This window comes from Rhinatrema bivittatum, chromosome 2 (assembly GCF_901001135.1).
Source record: "Rhinatrema bivittatum chromosome 2, aRhiBiv1.1, whole genome shotgun sequence".
NCBI lineage: Eukaryota > Metazoa > Chordata > Amphibia > Gymnophiona > Rhinatrematidae > Rhinatrema > Rhinatrema bivittatum.
The window spans coordinates 723,019,491-723,033,840 of NC_042616.1; the positions used below are offsets into that span (position 1 = coordinate 723,019,491).

At 39.1% G+C, this 14,350-nt stretch overlaps 1 protein-coding gene across 6 annotated transcripts in view; it reads right to left on the minus strand.

Moving 5' to 3' along the window:
- Nucleotides 1-7,561: 7,561 nt before the first annotated feature.
- NCALD (neurocalcin delta) overlaps nucleotides 7,562-14,350 on the minus strand; it is a 757,024-nt gene continuing 750,235 nt past the window's right edge. For all 6 annotated transcript variants that reach the window (XM_029591831.1, XM_029591833.1, XM_029591830.1 and 3 more), the window contains one exon: nucleotides 7,562-10,814. In XM_029591831.1, the coding sequence (XP_029447691.1) occupies nucleotides 10,717-10,814 (98 nt within the window). In that variant the 3' untranslated portion in view covers nucleotides 7,562-10,716. The remainder of the gene's footprint in view (nucleotides 10,815-14,350) is intronic.

The window sequence follows — 14,350 nt, forward strand, 5'->3', positions numbered from 1 at the left end:
CTAAATATAATTTCTGCAACCTCCCAAGAAAATCTTTGATAGGCATGTTCATAAACATAAGAAAACTGGAGGTATAAGAGAAGAGACATGTATATTCTTTAGACTTATTTGCAAACCTATACCAGGAGGTGCTGCCTGCGAACAAGCACTTTTTAAAATGCAAGAAAAAAGTCATTATTAGATTTATCAGTTAATGTTTTGGCCCTGTATTGTCATACAATGAAATAATAATTGATTGTGCCCACTGATAAAACAGAGAGGCAATAAGCATTGATCAAGTTTCATTTTTAATCTTCTCAAAATGCTTATTTTTGGGCAGAATGCACGAACATTTTCTCAATGATAATAGTGTGGCATTACAGAAATTGTGTCATTGAGAGAATAGGTTGTGGCAAGATGGTTTCCCCTTTGTCAGTGGCTTAGTTTTCTCACATATCAGCTTTATCACAACATTTATTATCTATAAAAAGCCTTTCTAACTTTATTACTGCAGAAGACAATCATGTTACCACAACTTGCTGGTCTTAATTTTATTATAAATTCTGTATGAATTCTACTCATATAAGGGGTTGATTCATCCCCCTGTTCAGGACTCGGAAATATTTCCATCACAATGTATTTGTCACCCGGAGAGAACAAAAATAATCATATCCTATGTTTGAATAAAGTTGTCAAAATGCCCCATACATCTCAACCACCTTGCATAAATACCCTTTATGCAGGTTTTTAGGACTGTCTCCAATCTCTGGCACATAATAGATTATCAGCTTCAATACAATATGCATGATATTAATTATTCCATTTTGAACATGCACAACCATTCTGTTAACATCAGCAACACCTGGAATAGGACTAAGGAAGCACACAAATGCTCAAGGGACATCAGCATGAATTATGGGTAACAAGCCAAAATTGCTTTCTCATACTTCACTCACTGCTTTTTGCTCAACTGTTGGTCACCCTGTTGGTACTGTTATGGGAAACTGTAGCTTCTTTCATTAAATTCATTTACTGTGACAGTCTGTGTGCCTGGACCTAGGAAGGTACAAAGAATAAATGACCGTATTCTTGAAAGATGCACATGTCCAAACCTTGAAATAAACCTTTTTCCTTTTCTTCATTATACACGTTCCTTAACATTATACATTTCATGTCTATAATAACTTCTGGCTTTCCCAGAGCATTCACCAGTCAACTTCTCTGATACTTTTATGATCTGACAGCTCACAACACTAATCAACATAGGATGGCAAGGATAGGGAAATGGAGTCTCAGCTGCCTCACATAAGGTCCCTATTGAGCAGAATGCCACCCCAACTCTATATCCATTAAGGTGGCTCTGCCTTCAGATATGCCACTAGTGGCAGGACCCAGAGAGCTTGCACGCCACATTTATCATCTAACTGAATTATATGACAAAGAGCCCTTGTCATGCCCTGCTTTTTCAGCTTGGTAGGACATTGTATGTCGTAATTCAAACAAACATCTGAAAAGTAACTGCTGCTGCTCATTCTCCCTGCCTCTTTTATAAAAGTGGATATTTATTGTGAGAAATGAACACAGGTCATTCCTCAACTGTGTCAAGTGAGCACGAACAGATGGGGTCCCGTTACATAACTCTGTTATGCCACCTTTTCAGTGGTGCTGGACATTATAAAACTCTAAAGGATCACTTGCTGGGTCTCACTGCTTGACTGACAGTGACAATGGTCACAGCAGCGGGCAGCACCATCACAGTTACCACACTGTTATCCTTCCTCCAATTCAATCTCCTGGATCAATACAGGAACACCAAGATGTACTCCTGCCACCTCCAGTAAATATGTGTTTTCCCATATCATTGTGTGTGCTATTTCACATATTAGTGATGAGTTCGATGTATACTGTGAGGGGGAGATGTACTGTGTTATACCTTTTTTTGTATGCACACCATAGTTTGAACTTTTATATATTGCATACTCACTGCTTGCACCTCTCTCCTTTGTGCCTGTGTGCATCTGCTGTATCTTTGTTTTTATTTTGTTTATTGGGCATGGTTCATTGCTGCCTGCATTATAAAGGCACATGCAGTTTCTGTGCAGAGTATCATTCCTGATGTGATTACAACCCGTTCCCGTCTTCTGATACATTATTTATCTTTTCTCTTATTTGTAATCTATTTTCTTGTTTCTGTGTATATTCCCGTGTTACTGTTTCCATCTTTTTCCATTGTGTATTCATTTGGTTGTGTAGTACTTTACAAGGGTAATTTTCCAAGAAATTTCCACATGCTTGACCTGCAGAAATGTTATGTTATAAAATTGTCCACTCAATATGTAGGCACTTATGGGGTCATTCATCAAAATGTGTTAGGGCATTATCGCGAGCGGTAGGGTCCTAATGCCTGCGATAACACCATAATGCAGGCGATAGATATCACATTGCAAAATATGTATGCAAATTTGAAACTTTTATTCAAGTGGGAGGGGATTTGGTACAGTAAATGGAAATGAGGGCTGTTTAATGTTGCATGCAGTAATGTAACCCACGCTATCACGGTATTTAATACCGGAAATAACTATGGTGTTATGCCTGCGATAGCTATGCATTTCAACCAAAACGGGATTTATTACAAAAGAGGGAGAGAGAGAGAAAGAGAGAGATCACCTCTGCGGAGGGCTACTGATTGTGAACTTTTTATACCACTATAAGAGGGGGCATTATGAACTCAAGCTGAGGTTTGTGGGATGAGTTGGGTTTTGGTAGGTAGTTTAACATGCACAGCCATACATACAAACAGCACAGTTACCATCAGTGAAGGTTTAATGTGATTTGAAGGGATATAAGGTGAAAGAAGAGCAGATTTGTACTATGTTCTCTCTACCTAGCTTGATTGCAGCTAGGTAGATAGTGCCGGTGTCATATATTTAACACATGATGTGGTAAAATAGCTATGCAATGCAGTACCTGGAAAATTTCCCTAATCATGTCCCCTTTTTTTTATTGCAGGTGCTATTTTTGCGATATTATTGCAAAATGATTAATCTAGGCCTTAGATGTGAATAACCTGAATGTATGGTTACCCAAAATGTATGGAGGCATTTTCTGGAGTGGGCAGGGTTGGGAAGGGGTTTGGACTTCTGCACATACTTTTGGATTTGCAAAAGTATGTGCATAGAATTTCACAGAATTTTCCTGTGCACAAATTATTAGGTGTAATTCTATGCTGGTAGTTTTGATGAGATAATTTGCATGTTTGCTTTGGTAACTGGTATATCTTGTGTTCATATTTGCTGACTTTTTTTATGCAGGTTTTTACAAAATGACTCCTATATATAATTCCTTTTGTGTACTGTACAGACACAGTGCAGCTGCCTCTCTTATGGGCCCCGAGTCTTCCAAACTAAGGTAGCAGTGAATAAAAATATATGCAAGTATGTCTTGTCTGTTGCATTTTCCTTTTCCTGGATTCTGTTTTTTTCTGATTTGCTTTTTTTCCCCCCCTCTCTTTTATCTGCACCATCACATGTTGGTTCTCTGACTAGAAAGGATAAAATAATCTCCAGAGAAGATAAGAAAGGTCCAGTACTCTTCATAGAAGAGGCCATACTGGACCTGCTATTTACTGCCTGGCAACTATTGTCTCAAGAGGGGAGCAAAAAATTGAAATCCCTTTATTTTCAGTAAAGATTGTATTATTTTTACATAAAAGTATATAATGTGGCTATAGCTGTAGGCGTACATATGTATGTACACACACATGGCCAGTGGGAATAAGTAAAAGAGTAAAGTGTGGGTTCAGGTAGTACATCTATGTGAAAGAGGATGCAAACATGAGGTAAGATTAGAATTCATGGGCACATCTGATCAGTGAGAGATCTGGGATGGTTGTATAAGAGTCAGGGTCTGGCTAATCACTTTTAAAAAGTGAATGCTACAATCTGCTGTGAAGAAAGCTATGCTGTCTCTTTAAAAGTGTATTTTGCCATAAAAAAGTAAAGTCAATGACTTTTTCAAAATTTCCTCCTCAAGGCATGTGACCTAGTAAGACAGCAAGGCTTGCTTGAGTTAGGTTTTCTAATTTGGTTACGACAGGAAAAGAGACAAGAGTCATACCCATAGACTAAAATGAAGGCTATGAGGTTGTGGCAAGAGATCTTCCTGAGTGTGTGTGTGTGTGTGTGTGTGTGTATATATATATATATATATATATATATGTGTGTGTGTGTGTGTGTGTATGTATGTATGTATATATGTATATTTGGGTTCATGGTAGTGAATATATAAAGAGGCAGAGTGGAGGATATTAATGGAGTCTCTTGCATGCCCCAAATTTCTTTTTTTGAGATGTACTGAATATTTTTAAACACTATTCATATCTTCTGAATAGTCCTTTTAAGATGGCTGCTCTTTGTCAAACCTCAAATTTCTGGAAATTTATACCCTTCAGAGTCCAAAAACATACAGGTGTGGTTCCTACTACAGTTTTTAATTCACCAATAAAACATTAATTATTAAACTCTGGAATTTGTTGCCAGAGGATGTGGTGAAAGCTGTTGATGTAGCTGGATTTAAAAAAGGTTTGAACAAGTTTCTGGAGGAAAAGTCCATAAACTATTGTTAAGGTAGAGTTGCAGAAATCTACTACTTATCCCTGGGATAAGCAGCATGGAATCTATCTATCCCGTTGGGGTCCTGCCATATATTTGTGACCAGGCCTGGCCATTGTTGGAAACAGGACACTGGGCTTGACGGACCTTTGGTCTGACCCAATATGGCAAATCTTATATTCTTAGTTATACTGCACTTATGTGAACAGCTTAGAAATGGCAGAAATATTTTAATAGCAAGCTTATATCCTGGGGGGACTGGTACTCAAGTTGTGAGTCACTCCAGACCAACCCCTTGAAATTTACAAATGTGTCTGGTTAAGACATTTCTATTCTCCACTACAGATGTTCTCCAACAAAAATTATGATTGATTTAAATTTGGACCTTGTTTCAACTTCCCGAAAATTTGTGGACGTGCATTTGCTTAGTTCTTTTTATTTTCCCCAGGCAAAAGCAAATTGTGAGAACTGGGGCACCATATTTGCCAATCTTCATACTGAAGGTGACGACGGTAATAAAAGACACAAAGAACTGCCAAGTTGTGGAGGTCTCCACTTCTTTCGGAAGATGCAGATGGATTCAGTGGATTCATGGAAATTCTGCAGCTTCACAAATTAATTTTCAAAACCTCCTTTGTCCGTAGTGCCCAGGATCGCTATGTAGAATATTGTGGCAAAAGGAGACTTGGACTTGGGAGAATAAAATAAAAATTATCATCAAAATTACTGTTTTGCAAAAAAGGAAAGAAGCTATTGTTCTTTTGTTTAGTTGTGCATTTAGCATTGTGATTATATCAAGTTAAATGAAAAAGCATTTGTTTCCTGAATACTGGCGTATAGATATATGAGTGCAGGATATATTTTCAATATCCTTTAGATATAAATGGAGAGAAAAAAAAGAGCATTTGAAAATAAATTGTGTAACTGAGCTGAGAAAGCACGAGTTATGATAAACCAAGTCTTGCAAAGAAAAATAAAATGGCCAAAGACCCCTGTATCTCATTTCTCCTTGGTACAAGAAGCAGAGTGAAGGAAGAGAAGATGCTCATGGGACTTACGAGCAGTCCTATGCTTTAATAAAAGGATCATTCTGCAGCTGCAGAAGTCCCCGTGGGCAGCTGAAATCTGTAGATGTGAATATGAGGATTTTTCATTTTACTTTATTGGTCTCTCTCTGTCTAGCTAACCCTAGCGAGAGTAAGATCCTGACATTAAAACTAAATACAACAAATAAACACAGAAGTATACAAACAACAAAATGCCCCTTCACACATTTATAGTATCAGCTATGCATTTATATCATTTTTTAAAATTATTTACAGTTGCAAACAGGAAAATAGCTGGAAAATAGCTCTGAAAAAACTAAGCCTTTAAGCAGGCCACTTTGCACATCTTTATTTTTAACATCAGCGCATGCTGACTCCTCAAGGCCTGTGCGTTTACAGCTACTCTAATGCCTTCCTATTCTAAAGCTACAACTGCACTACAGCAAAATGTTGGAGGGGAGAACCAAGCTGTAGCAGTGAGAAAAATAAACAGCAGCAGTTTGGTCCAGCACAATAATTCCTCTACAGCAAGGGAAGGGCCTGAGGCACACAGCGACTCACTTATCTGTAAATTCCGTTTGGACACTGAACCTACAGCCTGGGTCCATGATGGCGAACTCCAGTCCTCGAGTGCCGCAAACAGGCCAGGTTTTCAGGATACCCACAATGACTATGCATGAGAGAGATCTGAATGCACTGCCTCCATGGTATGCAAATCTATCTCATGCATAGTCTTTGGGGATATCCTGAAAACACAGCCTGTTTCTGGCACTGGAGGACTGGATTTCGCCATCACTGGCCTGGATTGTTATTCTCAATTCCTGGTGAAATAACAGAGTTGGGAGGAGGGGGGATCCTTCATCTGAATATGTTAATTATGACTTCGTTATATGTTAACAGCTAGTGCTAATGGTATCATTTATGCTGAAGGGGGAGCTATTCTCTGTGGGCCGGATTTTAAGAATTACGCGCAGGCGTAGATTTGTGCGCGCAACCCGGCGCGCACAAATCTACGCCCGATTTTATAACATGCGCGAGCAAGGGGGTGCACACTTGTGCACCTTGCATGCGCCGAGCCCCAGGGGAGCTCCGATGGTTCAGATTTATCACACCTACACTCCAGTTTTTATTCCTTAAAATATCTCATGATTTTAAATGGGAAAAAGTCTGAGGCCAAATCTTTGTACCAAAGCATACTTGGATAAATTTCTCTGATACCATAAGGGAGAGAATTTGCAGCACCGTTCACATGATACATTTCTTGTGCCTTTGCGCATTGCAAGTTTGGATGTGATATATACCAGTTTTTCGTGTCAAACATGGGCGATATTGTACTCCATTTACCAGCATAAATGAAAAGTAAGCTACGTGAAACATGGGCAGTATGTACAGCGAGAAGTACAGCATTTGCTTATGGTCTCTTACTAGACTTTCTATAAAAGGGAACTTCCATCCAAATATACATTTTAATCCATGATTTGGGTTGGTTATTTCAATAGACAACATGCCTCACTGTGCTCGCCTCTTGAAACAGTGCAGAACAGTGAGGGAAAAGTAGGTCCCGATCTAAAGTTTCCATTCTTACGGTTGTGTATATGCTCTCACACATTTCTTTTATATATTATTTTTTAGGCCGGTATCTCTATTCGGTGCTAATTTAAAAAAAAACCAAACCAAAAACAAACTGTTGGCTTCCTTGGGTTGTTTTTGTTCTGAGTGCTGAATAGAAATGATCCACTCAGCGGCCGGACACACGGGAGTATTGTAAAGGCATAGAGCCTGAGCTTTCAGGATCACAGTGTGGCGCTTCTGAAGGACGGACCCCTGCAGTCTCTAAGGCACCATGCGCCACACCTCGGCATTATTCTTTGCGCAACCTACAAAGAACCCAGCTTACTCCAAGCGCAATGCAGAACTCTGTCTTACAGGATATTTTTGACATTTAGTTTCTACTCCAATTGGTCGTGAAGTTGTTTTTTTTTTTTTAAAATCCTACTACCACTGCTACCTGGAGTTCAGCCTGCCACAGCATCGCCTAGCAAAACATGAATCCCAGTCCAAACGCATACAGTAAATTCTGCATCTGTCTGCCTTAACTCAAAGTACATTAACGAATGCTAAATCAGCTTAAACTCTTACCCTGTCACCCTTATGTTACATCACTAAATCTCTGCCAGCTACACAGACTTCCAGGGGATTCTTCTTCTAAGAGCATCACTGTAACCAGCTAACTGAATGTTTGCATTAAAAGAATTATTTCCGCAGGAAGGAATACATTGGGACCTTGACAAGATGCCCTTATATAATGGATAATATGCGCTGATAATAGTAGTTCTAGGTGGCTTGAATTCATGGTTCTTGTAGACCCCCTTGCTAGGAAACAGCATGCGTCTGTGGACTTTCAAACTATCCTCCCTGTTGGAAATTGACCCATACTTAGTGTCCATTACAACAGGTTTTGTTTTGTTTTGGTTTTTTTTTTGGGGGGGTAATTTTTTTTTATCATTTCATAAACACAGACTGCTGCTGAACAGTGCGGCCAAATGCATAATTTCTAAAAAGTAAAAATACAACCAAACCCCAAACAAAAATTAGATCCCTTTTTCCTCACACGCTGCACTGACTTTGCGTAAATAAAAACCAAACCAAAGTCGAACAGAGAAAGAAATGTTCTTCCAAATCAGAGGACTACCAGAGAAAGCGAAGGAAGAAAAGAAGTAATCCGAGGGAAAAGGTTCACTTCTGAGAATGACAGAAGAATGGCTGCAAATGCATACAGCAACAGCAAAATACACCAAAGGGTTAGGGATTCCCCAAAATGATGGTTCCTAAAATGAAAATCCGCCACAGCGAGAACAAAAATGAAAAGCCTTAACTAAAGTTAGCCAGCAGCATGCACATGTCTGCTCCTGAAATGTTAGGATTTATTGACTTTCTTTTTTTTTTTTTTTTTTTACTAGTTTTATCCAACATGGGGTAAATTTCACAAGGGTTTTCTCCCATTCTGCATCTATGGGAAAGACTCTTGGTACATCAGAACTATAATAATAATAATAATAATAATTTATTTTTGTCCATTCCTCTCAAAGCTTTTACGCTTTGTACAGTCACGGAATTAGTCTCTGCGATGAGACTCCAACTATCCAAGGGAGTTTCATCCATTACAGAACTATCAGCTTCCCTACCTCGAGCTTCTGACCCCCCCTCCCCACCCCAGCAAAAACCTTGAAGCCTCAAGGAGTGACCTCACTGGTTGCGAGTTTTAACCTTTGTGCTTATTCCGGCCGTGTTTCCGGTGTAATTAGATGTTGTTTCTGAGTGCAGTTTTTGGAAGCTTTTATCCGGGTGGAGTGGACTGACAGGTTACGTTTATCCTGTGGTCGTGTTTAGGGCCGGGGGGGGGCGGGGGGGCTGTTTTGCCCCTCCTCCCCCGCCTCGCACAGAAACAGCAGGCGCACGGTACTCTGTCGCTTTGAACGTGCATGCTTTCCACTTGCCAATATTCAACGTGGGCAGCTTCTTTTTGAACGTCTGCGTAAGCTGCGGGGCATGAAATCGTAACTTCGTAACTCGACAGTTTACCCCTCTGGGTCCGCTACAGAAACCCTTCGCACAGATCAGGGGTAAAGGCTGTTATTGCTCTCTGAAATCTAGTGTATTTGAAATTGGATAATCTGAGAGTGCAAACAGTGTCGAAGAGGCTAGCGATGGTGGCAAGGATTGATCCCTCTGAATCACTGGGCCATGACTCGTCTTCGGTGGCCAAAGTTTTGTGCATTGTTTCTGCTAGCATGTAATACCCCCCTACCCTTCCTCCTCGCTTCCTCAGGATGCAAAAGACCCCACTGAAAGTTTCTGTTCTCCTCTGCAGCAATGCTTTCTGCTTCTGCTTTTTTGTTTTGGTTTTTTTTCCCCCTGCCCTATTTCGAGGGACTCAATTCCGATAAAAGGTGAGCTTGTATGCGAATGTTAGAGGCTCAGAAAACTGAATGCTGGGCAAAGTGCAACTACTCTTAAGTGCCAGACTTCTGCTAATTGAATCGTGTTGCTGTGTCCTTCTAGGTGAAATCCTTATCTTGTCTCAGGATTCATCTGAGCATGAAGCTACCCTAAAGAAACAGGACATTTAAACAATCCGTTTCTGTCATAATATCCAGTCTTTAAAGATAAAATAGCGAGCCTTGATCCTTGATATTTAGGGCATTCTATTGTGTGTGTAGCAGTATCTATATAGATTCCTTTTTCACTCTGTGTGTGTGTGTATGTGTGTATATATATGTATATAAATCTATAAGGTTTGTATAGCTTTAGCTCTATACCAAGTTCTATATCTATAATGAAATATCTAATTCCTATCATTCTCTGTCTTTAAATGCACTATAGATAAATCTCTGCATGCTCACATACACACATTCACACACACACACACACACACACACACATGTGCATATATGGATAAATAATTTCAATTTCCAAAGTAAATCTTTTTAAATCAACTAATGTAAACCTTGCAAAAATATCTGAACATTTTTTTTTCCCCACACTCTTTTCATATTCACAGCTTTGGAAAACAGGAGCTGGCTCTACGGTAGGGGTGAACAGAAGCAAATACTTTGGATTCTGGCTAAGCTTGTGCTGCTCTCTGGAGTGTAACACCTGCCTGCATGTTGGAGAATATAGCACCTGTTATCATTTCTGTAACCCCCTGCTCTGGGTCACATATTGTGACTGCGTTGTCATTTATTTCTGCAGCAGCCGAAATCCATCATTTATGATAATCTATTTTCATTTTTTTTTTTAAATCTTCTTGCTGATGAGGTTTAAGAACTCATGCTGTTAACATTAACAAAAAAAAACAAAACAAAAACAATACCACAGTATTTATGTTAAACAGTACTGCCCATGTTCAAGACAAATTGTTAACAGCATTCAGCATCCTTATTAATTCACAAGAAAAAAATAATGCTAAAAGATGCCACAAAGGAAGGCATATTTCTCCATGCAGAGGCAACACCACCATGAATGTTATTTGGCCAAAATAAAATGAAAAATCAGAAACGCAATTCATCCAATTGGCTGATTTAGAATTGCCCGGCACTGCTGGGATCGCACTGAAGGAGACGAACTATGGATGGGTCACTCTTAGCTCCTTTGATAAATTCTTCCAAAGACAGTTTTCCTAGGAAACAAAAGAAATATCAATTACTATTGTGACAAAGATAACATACAGGTGAATTTTCAGAAGGATTTACACATGTAAATGTAACTAATATCGCAGCAATTTCCAAAAGCCATTTATGCATGTAAAGTGCACTTACGCGAGCAAATCCTATGGAGAATTCAATGGCATATATTGTAGCAGATTTCAAAAGCCCACTTATTCAAGTAAAGTAAATGCTTTTGAAAATCAGGCCCATAGTTTTTATACTGCAAAAAGACATTTCGTTCATATTTATTAGCCTTCTTACAGAGCTGTACAAGGGTATCAAACACCCTAGGCAAATTTTCAGCCTTGAGAGCACTCCCCTATCCTCAAGATTTTGATAAATAAACTCAAGCATAATGAGTCCCCAGCCTTCCCAGAGCAATACATAATTGCCCATCATAGATTTAAATATTAAACTTTGTTTCATAAATGAATCATATATAATATAGCCCAGCCTTGCCTCCGCTACTTATAATATCCCTGTTTGTAGCTATTAGGGATTTCAATTTTGAGGTCCTCTCCCTGCTTTTTGCTGTCCTCTTTTTGGGATAAGTTTCAGGGGTATAAATTGCCCCTCCCACCCCCGAGCACGTGCAAAGAATCCTTTCTCTGCTTCAGAACTAGTTTATCCCTTCTCTAGAAGAACTGGATGTGATCTAGGGTTTTTGCCTGTTCCCAGTAAACAGCAAGGCATGGACTCTGGGAGTGAAGATGGTGCAGGGGAGATTTTTGAGACCAGTTTTGCAGTAAGGCCAGTATCACCTTGCTGTGGTAACTGGAAATTGGCTGTTTTATCCCACGACCAGTGAACAAAACAGTAGGTAAGGAGGCAGATTTTGGGAAAGGATTTACTGAATAACATTTTGGAAATATCTGTTTTTGCACAAAGGGATTTTTTTCCATTCTGCCCTTGTTTGGATGCTGGTTGTGGAAGAGAGACACCCTAACCTCTGGGGGGTGGGGAGGGATTTTGGAACAGAACACTGGTCCAGACAGAAAAAGGAGAAGGAACAAAGGTTGCACCATGGACAAAGAAACCACAGCTTTTGTTGTTATGATTTTTGTTTTGCTATTTATGATTTTTTTTTGCTATCTTATTCTGAATCATTCTTTTCAAGTTAAAGTAAGCATTTTTTTCAGTTGAGCACCAGAATTGGATATCCATGTCGTTTTCAGAAGACCAGCCTTGTTAAGTATATATTGACTAGAACGAGAAAGTGGGATGAGAGTGAAATGCCAGAGGCTGTGTTATCCACTACGACCCCAGGGTCCCAGGGGGTTAAACTTTCCTTTGCCCCCACCCCCGCCGGTTGAACCTTGGCATTCCCAGGAGCTGCTGTGAGACATGCATGAGTGGAAAAGAGGTCCGGGACGGTGATGGACATCCCTGGAAATTGTGCCATCCCCTTTATTAGGTGGGTGGGTGTTTTATATATATATAAAAGGAATATCCCACCACCGAAAACAGTAAATCAAATTTTGTCTAAATGCTCAAATGGAATCTATTATACTATTGCTTGTAGTTTAATCACTTTAACAGGATGAAAATGCCAGTTCATAACCTGCTACAATGCTGCCACTCGAGCAGTCACAAATTTAGAATTATTGCTGGCAAAAAAAAACATCCATTAATCAAAATGACTCTAAATATTTATAGTGTCATATAATAAGCCAATCAAACAAGTTATGCTGTAGCATATGCCATATTAATTGCCAAAAGCAGTGGATACAATCACAAAATGCAAATTTTATTGTCCCATGAAATCCAAGGTTAATATTCTGAAGGCAGAAACAAGACCAAGTCATTCCACTGATGGAAGATCTGCATGGGCTTCCAGTCTCACTACAAATACAATTTAAAATTGGGTGCCTAGCCTTTAAAGCCTTATGGTGGGGTACTCCTTTATACTTAGCCTGAGTCATGGTTCCCCCTCACTCTGGCCATCAAACTCCATTCATCACAGCAAGAATTATTACTTCTACCATCACCAAGAGAAATTAGACTTGAGACAATATGAGAAATGAGTTTCTTTCAATTAGCCCTCAATTTATGGAACTCTTTTCTATTACTCTAATCAAAGCGAACTAGAGAGGGAAATAGTATGCAAAACTATTACCGCAAATCTTACTATATGACTAGAGACAATATCATCGGCACATGCTCAAAGTGATTTAATCTGCTGTCTCTCGCCCGCAATGGGCCGCAGGCAGTTTTCAGCCTTATGAGCAATATTTATTTAATCATTTATTGTCTCATGTCTCAAAATATACCTAATACCCAATATCCCTTACTTATTCCATTATTTATTAAAGCACTGAAATTTATGTTATTAAAGCATCTAATCAACCCGCTGTGTATCAGCCTAATGTAAACCATTAACTAAATGCATACTTAGCCAACTTGAAGATCACTTAGAACCCAAACCCGACATGGGCCATGTTTCGACTGTAAAAAGTCTTCTTCAGGGGAAACAAATCTTTTTCTTAGTGATGGCAAAATATTCACAGATCCGGGACAAAGTCAAACATCTCTCGTTTCAATGTTCGCTTTGATTAGAGTGATTATTTTGAGAGGTGTTTGCTTCTGGATTTGTGACTCCTTTCTATTAACCATGCAGCTGGAAAAGGATGACCGTAAATTTAGGAAAGCTCTGAAATCTTTTCTTTTCTAGAAGTTCTTTGAGTCTGACTAGCACCTTTCTTGGCCACAAACAGAACATTCCCTAGCTGCCTTTAATAATGGAATGATTTATTTTACAGCAATTTTTTACCTGGTTTGGGATGTCACTGTTTCAGTTCTTTTAACATTTGAATTGCTTATTAGTCTTTTGTGTTTTAATTTTTATTATGGTGACTTTTACTGATTTTATGATATCTTATGTTTTAAGATGCTGTCCCATACTGTTATGTTACTATTGTTGGTTGCTTACATTATCTAATCCATCTTACATCTTTCGAACAGTGTTCCTCATTATGTCATTTTACTAGATACATTTCTTTCTTACTTTCTCATTTTTTTAAATGTTTTTATGTTATGATATTTTCATTCACCTATCTATATAAATAAAAATGTTAATAGTTTGGACAAAATCGCTAATCTCAGAAACCACTGAACCGATTGCTTTCAAATTTGGACACAACCTTCATTTCGCATACAGGAAGGTTCTTCTGTACTTACATTACAGATATGTCACACCTGTGACAGGTAAAATAGGTTTAAAAATATTTTTGAGAAAACAGCGACATCTGCTGGACGTAAGCGCCATTTGCTACACCTTACACTAACACACGCTACACTAATCATTTCACCAGTCCAGGTCCACGTTTCACTTCCATTTTAACACATTTGCGCACTTTTTTCGCCGGAAACTATTTCCTTTACAGATAAAATACACCCATCACCCTCCTCACGCCCCCCACACACATGCCAAATTGATTTACTTCCCACAGTCTCCCAACACACACAAAACCACCCTCCTCACACCCCCCACACACATGCCAAATTTATT